At 44.4% G+C, this 16,511-nt stretch overlaps 1 protein-coding gene across 7 annotated transcripts in view; it reads right to left on the bottom strand.

Moving 5' to 3' along the window:
* PRRC2B (proline rich coiled-coil 2B) overlaps nucleotides 1–16,511 on the bottom strand; it is a 74,053-nt gene that overhangs the window by 38,237 nt on the left and 19,305 nt on the right. For all 7 annotated transcript variants that reach the window (XR_012648320.1, XM_075015176.1, XM_075015174.1 and 4 more), the window contains exons 4-13: nucleotides 16,394–16,496; nucleotides 10,353–10,425; nucleotides 7,594–7,737; nucleotides 6,729–6,970; nucleotides 6,099–6,220; nucleotides 5,462–5,595; nucleotides 4,116–4,206; nucleotides 3,420–3,612; nucleotides 2,464–2,779; nucleotides 730–917 (exon numbers count right to left, since the gene is read on the bottom strand). Coding sequence is in view for 6 of the 7 variants with exons in the window: in XM_075015176.1 (XP_074871277.1) it covers nucleotides 730–917; nucleotides 2,464–2,779; nucleotides 3,420–3,612; nucleotides 4,116–4,206; nucleotides 5,462–5,595; nucleotides 6,099–6,220; nucleotides 6,729–6,970; nucleotides 7,594–7,737; nucleotides 10,353–10,425; nucleotides 16,394–16,496 (1,606 nt within the window). In the remaining variant the exon portion in view is untranslated. The remainder of the gene's footprint in view (nucleotides 1–729; nucleotides 918–2,463; nucleotides 2,780–3,419; nucleotides 3,613–4,115; nucleotides 4,207–5,461; nucleotides 5,596–6,098; nucleotides 6,221–6,728; nucleotides 6,971–7,593; nucleotides 7,738–10,352; nucleotides 10,426–16,393; nucleotides 16,497–16,511) is intronic.

Raw genomic sequence — 16,511 nt, 5'->3', positions numbered from 1 at the left:
CCCTTGCTTCCCTAACCACAGAAGCATCTTGAGTAGGACGGGAAAACACGTCTTACAGACACCGAGGGAGCTCATTTTCGTTAGCTTAACAAAAAGCAGATTACAGGGTGACTTTATCATCACCTGTAAGTACAGACATGAGAAACAGAAATGTGAGAATAATGAAGCTATTCCATCTAGCAGACCCAGAGCCTAAAACATTCTGTGGCTGGAAGTTGAAGCTAGACTCATTCAACCAGAAATAAAGCCCTGTTTATTTTTAAACGGTGAAGGTAATTAACCACTGGAACAATTTTCCAAGGAGAGTAATTATTTCTCCATCACTGGAAATTTTACATCAAGGCCTGATTTCTTCCCTAAAAGATACATTCTAGTTCAAACAGGAGTCAGGAGAACTCCTGTGGACTGCATTGTGCAGTATGTCAGATGAGAACTAGATGATCACAATGGTGCCTTCTAGCTTTATCCTCTTGGAAGTTCTGAATGAGTGCGTGAAAGATGTGTGCAGCCTACACAGAAGTCTAATTCCCCAAGAATGGCTCCATAGCTCATTCTTGTGTCCAAGCACACTGATGAGCAGAGATAGGAAGAAGATGCCTGGTTCTCTGCCCTCTGGACCTCCCTAGCAAACGTCTGGTTACTTTGCGTTGAACATAAAGTTTAGCCAAAAATAAACAATATTTGATGAGGGTGTGCAGTGAAGAGACAAAGAGCTGTCAGACCTCTTACCTGCTGCTGTTGCTGCTGCCTCTGAAATCTTGGAGGAAGTGATTTCTGGTATTTGTTGAACTCCTGTACTGGGGATGCGGCTTCTCTAAGCTCCTCCTCACTGCTGCTTTGGGCAGCTACTGTTGTAGCTGTGGTTTCCTCTTCTAGGTAACCAGCAGGTGTATCCTGTGCATGCAATTCGGAAGTAGCTGGGGAGAGAGGGCAATGGAAACAAGATTAGATCGAGTTCTGCTGACAATTGTCACCCATAGTCCACAGCAGCTATCTTAAATTAGGCTACTTGGAAGAACATCACACATACAAGCTGTGAGCACATTGTGACCGCATGACACAGGTGAACTGCCACTTCACTCTCACTATTATGCTCCACCATATGCATAGCACTTCAGCTACTGTCTTCTCTTCGACAGTCCAAGAGATCATCCCATTTTCTTCTCTTTGTTCAAACTTCCTACTGAGACCTTCCAATGCTATCATCATCCTTCTGAACAAGAAGAAGTGATCAATAGTTCATTTTGAGTCCAATGCCACTTCTCACATTAACCAAAAGAGTCATTTGAATGACAAAGCATTGTCCCCTCGCCTTGTGATTCAAATACACTTTTTAGAACACTTTAACATTTGGTGGAGCAAGAGAGCGTTCCAGAGCACAGAGCTCCTGCAGAATGTATAGGACACTGCCACTACCTGCCCATTTGACCTTTCCACATTAACTAAATAAGGAACCAATGTTGATGCTGGAAGTCAAGATCTCCTCAGCGCACTAAATTTTATGCAGGAGATTATAATCATTTCATCATTATTTAAACTGCACTAGCAACTAGAGGCCCCAGTCACAACAGGGCCAAACTGCACACATACACGTAGCAAATGACACACACTGCCCTAAACAGCTTATGAGCTGAGGCACTCGTCCTGCACGCTCCCTGAAATCAGTGACCCTGCTCAGGTTGCACGTAAGTGATCTTAGGACTGGGTCCTTGGTAAACACAGGGTATTATTTTTATTGTGGAAATAAAATGAAAAAGGAGACTCAGACCCAACACTCGATGCAAACAGAAAATAAAGAAGTCTGCTACCTGAGCAAGGATTGTGGCATTACTGCTTTATCGCAAGTACATGCTTCACCATTCCTTTGTTGAATGCCAAAGCCCCAAGGTCCCCCTGCTTTTGATGTTTATTTACAGACCTAATTAAGCATCACTGGATGCATCCAACTTCATCTTAAATTGGTTTGTTTCCAATTCTGCTCTGAAAAAGCATCCCAACAAAGATTTTTCTCAAAATTTCATGCAGTATTTGCACCTTAAGTATTACCGAGCACTATTAAAGCATGAAACCCTGAAAGCAAAACTGATTAGAAACTGACTATATAAACAAAAGTAGAATTCGAGGCTTTGTTCTCATCTAAATGGAGAGACCAGTAAATAGAGAGCATAAGAAGTAAAATGGACTATAAAAATTCTGTCTGCATTAATCAGGTAAGGTGGTGTTTGTAACTTGAATAACGAACTTAACGCAGTAGTATTTTTCTATTTCTATTAATACAGTTTTTAAAGGAGGCTCTTCATTACTAACCCAAAATACACATTCTTTAAAAAACTAGAAAAATTTTGGTCCTATATGGTATGGCTCTAAAGTGCACAAAGTTACATCCTTGCTGAGCTAGAAGGGGTCAAATTATGAGCATATAAAAGTAACTTTTATGAAGCAAGGTTAGTAACATTTCTCTACCTCTACGGAATGGCTGACTGTTCTCTTGAGCTGCCTTCTTTTCCACGCTTGGGGGTTTCAGATCTTCATTCTCCACATGTTTCTGGGTTTCTCCGGTTTTCTGAGCCAGTTTGCATTTCTGATCCAGCTGTTTGAGTTTGGCAGCACAGGCAGCCAGGCGTTCCTCTCTGGCTCGTCGTTCTTCCTCCTCACGACGCTTCCTGGCTCGCTCGACAGCTTCCGAGATTTCAGAGTGGACAAACTTCTGTCTCAGGGGCACCTTTTCTTCTTTATCCTCCAAGGACTGCTGTCTGAGAATGCCACCCAGAGGGGGTTTCTACAAAGGAAGGAATACCACTGAGCATCTGAACACTCTAGATTCACGCCGTTTAACCTCTCTTATGTCACACAAGATACAACCCCTTCCCTTCTCCTACATAAAGCTTCTTAACTGAGATTATTTCCATGACTCCAGTTGGTTCAGTCTTAAAATTGCTAAATGCTTGATGTTCTGATAATCCACAAAAACCTGTCCCCTGCTTTCTGATGCAAACTGATTGCCACAGTGCACAAATTCCAAACCAGCATCACTAAACTGACATACACAAAACAGGTCATGGGGCAACCCAAGCATTCTGGTCTAGCTTAAATCCCCATTCTTCTCTGTCTACTGTGGGAAAGCCTCTGGATTTGGGAGTAAAAGGAGTACTTTATAATCATTAAACAGTATCCTCACCCTCCAAATGATTAAAAGCAGAGGCTCAAAAGAAGATCCTCTCCCAGTCTTCCTACAAATTCTGATTTGTTATGATTAGTTGCTCTCTAACCTACTCATGTTTTACTCAGATTTCTTTTCGTCACAACAGGTGCTTTGAGCTAGGCTGCTGCTGTTTAACTCCAACATGGATTCTGAAGCACCATAATCTGTACCTCACGTGTCCTGTCCACACGAGCCGATCTGTACACATTCAACACACCTGATACTCTAATGTAGGTGTCCAGCCATTCAGCTTCCTTGAAGTCTGCTGGGGGCCTTGTACCTTGAGAACTGACCGAGACAAACCAGCTGGGTCACTCCAGTTCCTTCCCTCCTCCGGGGTGTGTTTAATATCTGCACTGTCTGCAGAGCTCAGGGACAGCTGTCGCTGCCTTCTGGGGTCCCAGCTGTTCCTGTTGTACAAATACCTTTGGTACTACCATTTCCAAATCAGCACAAACACATTTTCAACTCATGAATCAAGTCATAAGAAGGCTTATTATACAAGTGACGATACAAACGAAAATAGGTCCAGTAACAAAACTCTTGGCAGGAACACTGGACTTTTCATCCATAGAGCTCAAATCACTTGGTAAAGGTGTAACAAGTAGTACCATCATAATGAAAAGATGGGAGAAATGAGGTACACAAAAATGAAGTAATTTGGCCAAGGTCACAAGATGATCTTTGGCGCAACAAGGAACAGAACACAGGTCTGCTGATGCCCAGTCATATATCCTATCCATGCCACAAAGCTATCTCAATTAGACTTTGAAAAGTGGAATCCATGAACTTATAATAGAGGGACAAGAGGGTTTAGCCTTTGCTTTTGATGATCTGAACAGACTTTAAATAGCTCATGATAACCAGAGGTATGAACGCAGTATCAATGGATTCTCAGATAGACAACGCTTACCATTTCTGTCTTCCATCTTTAAGTGCCTCTTCCTCTTCCTCATCTTCGCTAAACTTCAGTTTCTCAGAATAATCCACTTCATCGTGTATGCCTGTGGTGGCAGGAGTGAAGAAAGGACACAATCAAAGGAAAGAAAGAGACCCCTAAAACAAACTGAAAAGCATCTAGACTCTAGAGCCATACTGCTGTACAGGCATAAATTACACACAATATGGAAAAACTAAGGCTATGTCTACGCTAGGCAAGTAAGTCGATTGCAGATATGCAATTCTAGTTACAGCAATTGTGTAGCTAGAATCGATGTATCTACAATTGACTTACCTAGCCATCCTCGCTGAAGGTCGACAGGAGAGTTTCTCCTGTTGACATCCGTTACGCCTCATGGTACGTGAGGAGTACAGCGGTTGACTGTCGACCTCTGATAGGTCGATTTCACGTGCCCCTACCAGACACATGAAATCAAACCCTGTAAGATTGATCCTGAGCTGGCCGATCTTTCAGGGTAGCGCAAACACAGCCTTAGTGTCTACATAGAGCACAATTATTAGACCTATTAAAAGTAAGCAGCACAGGATTTGGCCACACATCTCGACAGCAGGACCATTTTCAGAAGACTGGTAGCATGCATTACAGATGGGGAAAAAGCAAACTGAAGTCTTGTCTCCACTGCGTGGAGGATCGATAGGGTAGCCATTGATCCATGAGCCGTCAATTTATCCTGTCTACTGTAGACATGACAAATCAATCTCTGAGCTTGCTCCCGTCAATGCCAGTACCGAACCAAGATAAGAAAAGTAGCCTGCATTGATGGGAGAACAGCCCATGTTGACCTTACAACACACACAAGATGCCTCAGTAAGTATGTCGACTTCAGCTACACTATCTGCATAGCTGATATAGACCAAGAGTGCAGATAAGTGTAGACAAGGCCTGAGATGAAGCCTCCTGTGCATGAGGTCATGCCTAGCTAGACTTCAGCTGCATATCCCGAGATGAAAAGACTCTCACCATTCAGGGCTAACTGACTCAGTCTCTTCCCAGAAGGGAAGATCAGCTCCAGCTGCTCCATTTCTGCTACTTGGTATTATCAAGCCAGTGAATCCTCTAATCTAGTTCCTTAAGCACAGCACAATGGGACGACCAGAAAGATCTACTGTACCTACATTTACACCACCTGTAGCTGCCACATTGCACAGAATACCCTCTTCTTTCTTGGGGTGTGAGGGGGAGCATAGGAATGAGCTCCCTGAATAATCTCTCTCTTTGGCGAAGGAGGAGTTAGCAACTCATTCTCCCCACCCCCTGGATAGTTACCACTTGCTTGAAGAAGGAAAATGGTATTTTACCTGCCCAACCATCATCTGCATCATTGTCGAGTTCATCTAGCTCCTTCAAGTTTTCTGCATTGATAATGGTAGGCCGGGGTGCCCGCTCTGCTTGCGGCCGAACTGGGCGAGATGCCCCAGCTCTATTCTCTTTTCTGTATGAGTTAAAAAGATACTGTTGCAAACACCAGTTAAAAGAGAAGAACGGAAAGTGCAGGGAACTACATGCCTGCAGTTTACAACCACGCATGAGTTTAAGTTTCATTGTTTGTCACATGCTTACACAGTAAGCACACAGACAACTTATTATTCTTCAAATCCTCCTTCCCCTCCCCTTGTTTATTACAGAACCTTCAATAACCCCTCTCTGAAACCTACAGGACATAAATACCATCTCTATGACCTTGGATTTCTTTGGAAGTCCTTGTGCTCCTTGACAAAATGTGCAGGACTCCCTCGCATTCTAGAAGCTTAGTTTCCTGTCTCTGCATTGCTCCCAGATGCTGCTACAGAGGAAGCGAGACACTGAGGCTTTAAACGAAACTAGGCACACAACTTTATCCACCACGCTGGCTCACTCCTAAGGTTCTTGCAGAAAATAAAGATCTTATCCTATATTAACTTTCCTCTGCAAGTTAGTCACTTCTGGAGGCCTTACCCATCTTGGTCATTCATCTGGTATTGTCTGAAAGGGACACGGGGCTCAAGTCGAAGCTGAGGAAGTGGGAAAGACCCACGGTTCAGTGATGCAGGGACCTCAGGTGACTGCTGTGGACACATCTGAAACAGAACAATGACAAACAATGTTTTTCCTTTGCCAAGAAAAAAAAACAACCAGACTATATTACAAGGGCATTTTAGTCCTGGGGTTGGGAAGGGAGGGAGAACATTTCAGATTTAGTTGAGCGGCGGGCATGTTGTCCTCTTATCCACCGTCCTTTATGGTGCCAATTGAGAAGTAATAATGTTTTTAGCAGGTGGGTGCACCCATTTCTTTCTGAGTGGAGGGGATCAGTGTTGCATTTACATTGGCTAGTGAAGACAGAAGGAACAGAAATGTATACGGGGGAATACAAAGACAAATAAGGAACGATATCTCAGCTGTTCCAGAGCAATACCTGGGAGAGCTTGAAGAGGAAGGTCTAAAATGAGTGCCTCCGTTGTCAGAGTCAGACTTAACATTTTTCACTCCCTCACATACTATTATTCCTTTGGGTGGGAAAGGTGACACCTTATAATTAGGGAGAAATGGGTAAGCGTCTACAGCTTTGGGAGCAGAGGGACTTACAAAAGCAGGTAGCATGTCATGGTATGTAGGCGGGTGGTATGCATTTCCCATGAACTGTGAAGCCCCTTTACGGAGAGGCTGAGCCGGGCGGAGAGAGGGCTCCTTAGGATCGCTGGTATTCACTGAGGAGGGGGCTCCATCTCCTGTACTAGAGGTCTTGCTGCCCGGCTCAGGAGGGGAGGCGGTCAGAGACGTGGCAGAGGTAATGTTCCTCCCGCCGCCCTCCCTCCAACTTGTGACATCTGAAAATAAACAATACATGTGTGACGGGAGGAAGGGGTCCACACGCAGAAAGTCATCAACCAAAGAGTTTCCAGGCCCAGAATGATCTGTTGGCTTTGTTACCAGAGTCTCAGAAAAGTCAGCACGAATCAGAGAACAATGAAAAATTTGAGAGAGACCTTTCATGAGAGAGACTGACAGCATTAACTGTTACACCTGGATGTCCACGGAATCCAAATACTGACCTACACCACCAGTGCTATCCCACCAGAAGGAATTTCCTATTATAAGTACTGTAGGAGTGCAGGTCAGTGGTAGTTCTATGGACAAAAGTTCATCAGGGATACCACCAAACAGGTTTCATTTGCCACTCACTGCCCAGCACAGCCTTCTGCCCTCACATAAAGAGCAATTTTAAAGTAATTATTAGGCAGATGACAGTAAATATTTAGCTGCCAGTCCTGCAGAACTCTGGTACCCAGTTTCAGTCCCAAGATTCTATAATTATTTGCTGAGCCAAGGAGGCTGTGGAGGCTTGTAGGAGTGACCAACAACATGGCAGGAGAAGCATTTGGAACTATAGCAGACTGGATCTGAAGGGTTTTCTGGATGTCAGGAAAGCAACGTGCTGCCATTTACTTACTCTGGGGGCGGAGGCTTGGTCCTGGCCCATACGACAGATCTAAGGCGCCCTTTTCTTTGCCAACCTTGTCCTGCTCGCCAGCTGCTTTCAGCGTCGGAAATTCCTCGGGAGAGAAGGATAACAGTCGGCTTGAGGCCCTTGAACCTGTTGAAGAAACAACTCAGATAGGAAAAGTCTGCTTTTTGTTTGTTATAAAGATGCAATGAGTGGAAAACAGTGTGCCACAATTCATCCTAAACCCTCTGGCATTATGGCACTGAGTAGAAAAAAAATTGTCAGTATCATTGTGCAACTAATGCACAAAAGTCACGCGCCTGTTGAGTGAAGCGTACTTTGTTTTGATCACTGCTTCCTTGCAGCAAAGGGGCACTGTCCAAATAAAAAGTCCATTTAAGAACTGAACGTTACACACCCCACCTGTAATTATTAAACACACCAGAGGAAGCTCTTTGCCACTGCTGCTCTGGAAAGTGAAGCAGAATTGGACTCTCTAGTCAACTTCACATTCTGGAACTCATACATTAACTCAGTGCTATTATACTCAGGTTTCCAATAAGGGAGAGGATTAGTCAATTTAAAAAGAAAAGAACAAACCAATAAAAAAAACCCAATCTACCTTTTCTTTTTTTTTTTTAACCATTTCTTTAAAAACTAGTTAAAATGAAAATTATTTCTATCACATTTTGTAAAAGCACCAAAAAGACCCTATTAAAAACATGTACAGACTACCAACACTTAAAGCATAACTGGAAGTGGGTTTTTCCCACCAAAGCTCATGACTAAATAAATCTGTTAGTCTCCAAAGTGCTACAGGACTGCTTGTTATTTGTGATGCTGAAGACTAACACAGCTACCCCTCTGTGACTATTTTAACTGTGTCCCTTTAAATTACGGAGAGACGACCCCCCCCCCACAAAAACAAGGTTACTCTGTAACATGTTCCTAGATAACCATAGGATCTTGCAGAGTCAAAATCTTGGGTCTTCATCCCACAGCTGAGAACAGGTTCCCAGCATAAAAGTTAGTACTGCACAGAGCATTTTAGAACAAACATTTATCAGTCTCAAAATGTATGTGATATGCCACCTATTGAATATTTATGGTACCAGAGTTCCTAGCTACATTGCATTATTAAACTTATCCATACGAACGGAGACAATACTAATACACCTGAAACACTGTACTCCAGGTGTCCCTGATCTGAGAACAGCAAAGGTACAGAGGACAAAGGAGAAAGCTGCTGTGCGTGTTGCCACTGCCCCTCCACCCAGCTGGGGGAGCGGCAGAACAGCAACATGCTTCCCCTGTGACTTTTCCACACCACTCCCAGAGCAGCAGGGGACAATGCCTGGGAACAGCACAGGGCTCGGAGCCACACGTGCCCCTGGGAGTGAGGCACCAAGAGTCCCATCCCCCTCACACCCAGACACCACAGTGCTCTCCCGGGCCTGGCATACCCTATTTCCCAGGCATCAACACTTACGGTTAACTAGCATCTTTCAGGACAGATTTACATTATGGCTTGGCAAGGCGGGGGGCGGGGGGCAGGCAAGCTTTTCCTTAACAGATACTGTTGCACAAAAGGAGGATTATTGGTGTGCTGGTATCAACAGCATAGAGCCTAATTCCCCAGCATGCACTCCACTGGGATAAGTCCAATGCAGTTGTAAACATCCTTCTTCCCTGAAGGTTTCTTGGGAAGGAAATACGTACAGTTTCAGCCTCCACACTCCAATTCACAACACACATACCTTACTACACTACAGAAGAATTACAAAATTCTCCTCTTCCCCCAATGCTTCAACAAAAATGATATCTTTAAGGAAAACACTAACTAAAATAAGTGAGCAGAAAAGGCAAAGATCTCAATCCCTGTTACTACTGGAACTGCTGCTTTAACTACACAGTAAATGCAATTGCTCAAAGTAGTTGCAGAGCAGGCGCACAGGACAAAATGAGTAAAGTCTTTACAGCTTGATTTCTGTGATTCTGTTATCCTCTAATTAAGCTCTTCTTAGCCCTGAAACTAGTTCTTTCCTCAGGTTTAAGCCTGTTTCTTAACAATGGCCTGATCTACACCAAGTGCTCAAAGCCCATTTTCTTGGAGGACAACGTTCGATCACAGTTCTCCAGGAGATGCTCATTTGTCCCACAGATTTAAAATCCACCCGAGAAGGGGTCCACATGGCAAAAATCTCAGAGAAAGTGGAAATTAAAAAAAAAGACGCAGAAGTTAAATGCTTATTTGTGCTGATAGACATTTCAGGCAAGTTTAAGCTTCTGCTTTGAAAACTGAACTCTGCAACAGCTTTCATAAGCTTGTTACAGCCATATGTGTTTCTAAATCTAATTCTTCTGACACACTCTGAAATTTCATTTGAAGAGTCAGTGGCTTCTGGTCTGTCTGTTAAATGCTCAGTGCCATAGGCTACTGCTATTCTTTCTGAGCCTTAAATACCAACATTAATGGCAATTAGAACCTACAACAAATATAAAAACAGCAGTATTCTCAATCAGACTGAGATCTCAATTTAAGGAGTTAATTTTTCTGCTCAAAATGTTATCTTGGTTTCAGGATCCTCAGTCAAGCAGATGCCATTAGCAGCACAGACAGTAATGACCTCATTGTAGTTATCCGACAAGTTTATCTACATCTAGACAAGCATTAGACTAGGAATGCGACATGAAAGAGATCTCATCCTGTCTGTTTATAAAGCAGTGCACACGTACATTACTCCATTATTCATAATCATACTCACCACCTTCTTGTCCTGCTAGCCTTCCATTCAGCTGTGCCCATGACTTTGGTCCACCTGGCACTGAATTTGTACTCTGTTAAAAGAAAAAGACCGAGATTCTCATGAGAGTCCTTCACCCTCGAAATTAAAATAAAGCAAAACAATCTTATCACAGGCAGATCTCCATATCCTCCAGATGTTATCGGATCCTGCTAAAGCCACCACCACCTCCTCTCTACAACTCCCTCACCCCAATCTATCCAAAATGCTGCAGTTAAAATCCTCCTCCTTGCTCCAACCCTGACATCTTCTGCTTTGGATACTTTCACTGGCTTCCCCATCTATTTCCTCTGCCTGTTCCTCTTGCCCTCTTCAACCTAACAAAAGCCTCCCTTCTCTGCCGCTTTTCCCACACAGTCCTCCACTCATCTTTCAGCCTTTTTCCACACCACCTCTTGTGCTTTGAGATTTCCACTCTCTCTCTCTTGCATCCAACAACATCCCTTCTGCCCGGACTTTCCAAAAACCTTGCAGGTTTGGAATTTTTAGTTACAATAAAATTGTAAATGCTGCAGCAATAGATGTGTTAAATGTGAATGTTCTGTAGCAGGGAAACATTTGCTTTGTCAGGGGATTTTTTTTAGGTGTAACACCTGTTGTTTGTCACGCGCAAGCAGATCTCTTTTCATCATGGGAAACTTTTGGCAGGAAGCAGCAATTGGATCTGTAGTCACCTAAATACCTTTAAACGAGACCCAAAATAAAGTGGCTTAACAAATGCAGATCAAGCTCCTTACATTTCAGCCATTCCCCCTAGGTTTTACAGAATCATAGATTAGGGTTTGGGGAGACATCAGGAGGTCATCTACTCCAAGGGAGAGCAAAGTGGGGGCGCACTTAGGGGGTGTGAAATTTCATAAGGGTGCAGCACAATTGGCTGCTGGGTCTCATGCTCATCCATCTCATTAAATATGTTAAAATGTTTCTGTTTTTATCACAGAATCCCTGGGCTGGAAGGGACCTCAGGAGGTCATCTAGTCCAGCCCCCTGCTTCAAGCAGCATCAGCCCCCACTAAGTCATCTCAGCCAGGACCTTGTCCAGCCGGGACTTAAAAACTTCAAGGGATGGAGAATCCATCACCTCTCTAGGCAATGCATTCCAATGCTTTACCACCCACCTGGTGAAGTAGTTTTTCCTAATATCTAATCTACACCTCTCCCTCTTCAACTTCAGACCATTACTCCTTGTTCTGCTATCTGACACCACTGAGAACAGTTTCTCAACCTCCTTTTTAGAGCTCCCCTTCAGGAAGTTGAAGGCTGCTATTAAATCGCCTCTAAGTCTTCTCTTCTGTAAACTAAATAAGCCCAAATCCCTCAGCCTATCCTCATAGGTCTTGTGCTCCAGACCCTTAATCATTTTTGTTGCCCTTCGCTGAACCTGCTCCAGCAAATTCACATCCTTTTTATACTGGGGGCAACAAAACTGGACACCATATTCCAGATGTGGCCTCACCAGTGCCAAATAAAGAGGAATAACTACTTCTCTAGATCTGCTCGAAATGCTCCTCCTAATGCACCCTAGTATGCTGTTAGCCTTCTTGGCTACAAGGGCACACTATTTACGCACATCCAGCCCTTCATCCACCATAACCCCTAGGTACTGTTCCATTGTACTGCTGCTGCTGAGCCAGTCGGTCCCCAGCCTGTAACAATGCTTGGGATTCTTCTGCTCCAGGTGCAGGACTCTACACTTCTCCTTGTTGAACTGCATCAGATTTCTTTTGGCCCAATCCTCCAATTTATCCAGGTCCGTCTGGATTCTCTCTCTACCCTCCAAGGAATCTACCTCTTCCCCTAGTTTTGTGTCATCCGCAAACTTGCTGAGGGTGCAATCCAGTCCCTCATCCAGGTCATTAATAAAGATGTTGAATAACACCGGCCCCAGACCCGAGCCTTGCTGCACTCCATTTGAAACAGACTGCCACCCAGATATTGAGCCATTGACCACTACCCATTGGGACCGACCATCAAGCCAGCTTTCTATCCATCTTATAGTCCAAGGTTCCAATCCATACTTCCTTAACTTATGGACAAGAATGTTGTGGGAGACCGTATCAAAAGCCTTGCTGTAGTCAAGGTATATCACATCCACTGACTTCCCCATGTCCACGGAGCGTGTTACCTCGTCATAGATGCTAATCAGATTGGTCAGGCAGGACTTGCCCCTGGTGAATCCATGTTGGCTACTTTTGATCACTCTCCCCTCTTCCAAGTGCTCCAAAATGGATTCCTTGAGGATTCCCTCCATTATTTTCCCAGGGATTGAGGTAAGGCTGATGGGTCTATAGTTCCCTGGATTGTCCTTCTTTCCTTTTTTAAAGATGGGCACTACATTTGCCTTCTTCCAGTCATCCGGTATCTCCCCTGATCTCCAAGAGTCTTTAAGGATAATGGCCAAAGGTTCAGCAATGACCTCTGCCAATTCCGCCAGTACCCTGGGCTGTATTAAATCCAGAACCATGGACTTATGCACATCTGGTTTTTCTAGATAGCTCAGAACTTGTTCCTTCCCCACAGATGGCTGCCCTCCACCTTCCCATACTGCATCGTCTAGGACTGTCATGTGGAAGTTGACTTTGTACGTGAAGACTGAGGCAAAAAAAAGCATTAAGTACTTCAGCTTTTCCTGCATCATCTGTCACTAGGTTACCTCCCTCATCCAGTAACGGCCCCACACCTTCTCTGATAACCTGTTTATTGTTCACATGCCTGTAGAGACCCTTCTTGTTACACTTCACTTCCCTTGCCAGCTGCAGTTCCAATTGTGCTTTCACTTTCCTGATTACTGCCCAGCATTCTCCAGCCGTATGTTTATACTCCTCCTTAGTCAACTGTCCACATTTCCATTTCTTGTATGCATCCTCTTTGAATTTAAGCTGACAAAGGATTTCCCTGTTAAGCCAAGCTGGTTGCCTACCATGTTTGCCTTTCTTACTATGCAGCAGGATTGTTTGTTCCTGTGCCTTCAGTAAGGCTTCTTTAAAATACTGCCAGTTCTCTTCAACTCTTTTCCTCTTCATCTTCGTTTCCCAAGGGATCCTGCTCATCCATTTTTCTCAGGGAGTCAAAGTCTGCTCTTCTGAAATCAAGGGTCTGTATGTTACTGTTCACCTTTCTTACTTTTGTCTGGATCATGAAATCTGTGATCTCATGGTCGCTGCAGCCCAGGTTCCCTCCCACTTGTATTTCTTCTACTAGTTCTTCCCGTTTGTGAGCAGCAGGTCAAGTTGCGCATGGCCCCTGGACGGTTCCTTCAGCACTTGTACCAAGAAGTTATCCTCAACATTCTCCAAAAACTTCCTGGATTGTCTGTGTGCCGATGTATTGGTCTCCCAACAAATGTCCGGATGATTGAAGTCTCCCATGAGAACCAGGGCCTGTGATTTGGAAGCTTCACTTAGCTGCCTGAAGAAAGCCTCATCTATCTCATCTCCCTGATCTGGCGGTCTATAACAGACACCAACTACAACATCACCTCTGTTACTTCCACCTCTAAGCTTAACCCAAAGACACTCAACTGGATTTTCTCCTTCCTCATACTGGAGCTCTGAGCAATCATACTGCTCCCTCACATAGGCCATGTCTACACTAGCCCCAAACTTCGAAATGGCCACGCAAATGGCCATTTCGACGTTTACTAATGAAGCGCTGAAATGCATATTCAGCACTTCATTAGCATGCGGGCGGCCGCAGCACTTTGAAATTGACACGCCTCGCCGCCGCGCGTCTCGCCCCGACAGGGCTCCTTTTCGAAAGGACCCTGCCTACTTCGAAGTCCCCTTATTCCCATCTGCTCATTCGAAAAGGAGCCCTGTCGGGGCGAGCCGCGTCAATTTCGAAGAGCCGCAGCTGCCCGCGTGCTAATGAAGCACTGAATATGCATTTCAGCGCTTCATTAGTAAACTTCAAAATGGCCATTTCGAAGTTTGGGGCTAGTGTAGACGTAGCCACAGAGCGCAACTCCTCCTCCTTTTCTCCCATCTGTCCTTCCTAAACAATTTATAACCTTCCATGACCGTGCTCCAGTTATGTGAATCGTCCCACCAAGTCTCCGTTATTCCATCCACCTCATACTTGCTTGACTGTGCTAGGGCCTCTAATTCTTCCTGTTTGTTCCCAAGATGTATTCACATTTATATATTGATTAACAAAGATTTTACATTCTACAGATTTATTTTCTTACACGTGCCAAAAGGTTTTTTTTAACATAAGAACATAAGTGAAATTTCCATTGGTCTGGATTACATTAGACAGGTTGGGGGGTGGACTACTAGTTGCAGGGACAAAAAGTGGGGCCCACCATAAAAAGTCCGCTCACCCCTGAAGTCTAGTCCAACTCCTTGCTCAAAGCAGGACCAACCCCTACTAAATCATCTCAGTCAGGGCTTTGTCAAACCAGGCCTTAAAAACCTCTACAGATGGAGATTCCACCACCTTTCTAAGCAACATATTCCAGTATTTCACCACCCTCCTAGCGAAACAGTTTTTCCTAATATCCAACTCAGATGCCCCACTGCAACTTGAGACTACTGCTCCTTGTCCTGTCATCCACCACCACTGAGACTAGCCTGCTCCATCCTCTTTGAAACCCCCTTCAGGGGGTTGAAGTCCAGGTCCCTCAGATTCTCCTCTTAAGTCATGTGTCCCAGGCCCCAAACATTTTCATTGCCCTCCACCAGACTCTCTCCAATTTATCCACATCATTTTGCTAGTGGGGGCCCCAAACTGGACACAATATTTCAGATGTTGTCTCACCAGTGCTGAACAAAGGGGAATAATCACTTCCCTCAATCTGCTAGCAATGTTCCTACTAGTGCAGCCCAATATGCCATTAACCTTCTTGGCAACAAGGGCACACTGTTGACTCACATCCAGCTTTTCATCCACCATAATCCCCAGGTCCTTTTTTGTAGAACTCCCACTTAGCCAGTTGGTTCCCAGCCTATAGCAACGCATGGGATTCTTCTGTCCTAATGGCAGGACTCTGCACTTGTTCTCATTGAAGCTCATCAGATTTCTTTTGACTCAATCCTCCAATTTGTCTAGGCCACTCTGGACCCTATATCTAGGCTTCAGCCTATTTCTGCCTGCACCTTAGTGTCATCCCCAAACTTGCTGAGGGTGCAATACAGCGCATAATGCACATCATTAATGAAAATGACGAACAAAATCAGCCCCAGGACTGACCCCCTAAAGCACTCTGCTTGATAGCAGCTGCCAACTGACATGGAGCTGTTCATCCTGACGATTTTAACCAACTTTCTATCAACTGATAGACCATTCATCCAAGCCATACTACTGCATCTTACTAGCAAGAATACTGTGGAAGACCATATGAAAAGCTTTGCTAAAGTGAAGGTATATGAGGTCTACTGCTTTCCCTATATCCACAGAGCCAGTACTTCAGATTTTTCTACTTCATGTCACTAGGCTGCCTTCCCCTTTCACAAAGGATCCCACGCCTTCCCTAAACACCATTCTGTTGCTAACATACCTGTAGAAACTCTTATTATTAATCTTCACATCCCTTGTTATCTGCAACTCCACTTGTGCTTTGGCCTTCCTTATCACACCCCTGCATGCTTGAGCAATATTTTTATATTCCTCTCTAGTCATCTACATTTCCACTTTTGCAACATACCTTTTTGTATTTAAGATCACCAAGGATTTCTGTATTAAGCCAAGCCTGTGACCTCACCTGCCATATTTGCTATTCTTCCTGCAACACCGATGGTTTGTTCCTGCACCCTCAATAAAGATTCTTTGAAATATAGCTTGACTCTTCCTATAGGTTTGTAAGGTTGATAGGCATATGCCTAGACAGATAATTTAACAGCAGCAGAACATTCCAGTGGCACAGTAACTTGGGAGTCAAGAGAGACTACTGTTAACAGAATGATAATAAGGGAGCTGCTCTCCAAACTATGATTGGTCGATCTTTGGACTGCATGGGCATGAGGCAAAACTGGGTAGTTGGCATCAGCACCACTCACACCCACCTCTTGACTGATTGACTGTGTCGGCTTCTGTAAATTGGAGACAGATTTCTGCAAACCCTGCTGCGGCAGCGACTCCTGCGGCTGTGCAGCCGTCACACTGGAACTGGAAAAGGACAAC

Source organism: Carettochelys insculpta, chromosome 21 (genome assembly GCF_033958435.1).
Source record: "Carettochelys insculpta isolate YL-2023 chromosome 21, ASM3395843v1, whole genome shotgun sequence".
Classification (NCBI taxonomy): domain Eukaryota; kingdom Metazoa; phylum Chordata; order Testudines; family Carettochelyidae; genus Carettochelys; species Carettochelys insculpta.
This window is presented reverse-complemented; position numbering and strand designations above follow the sequence as displayed.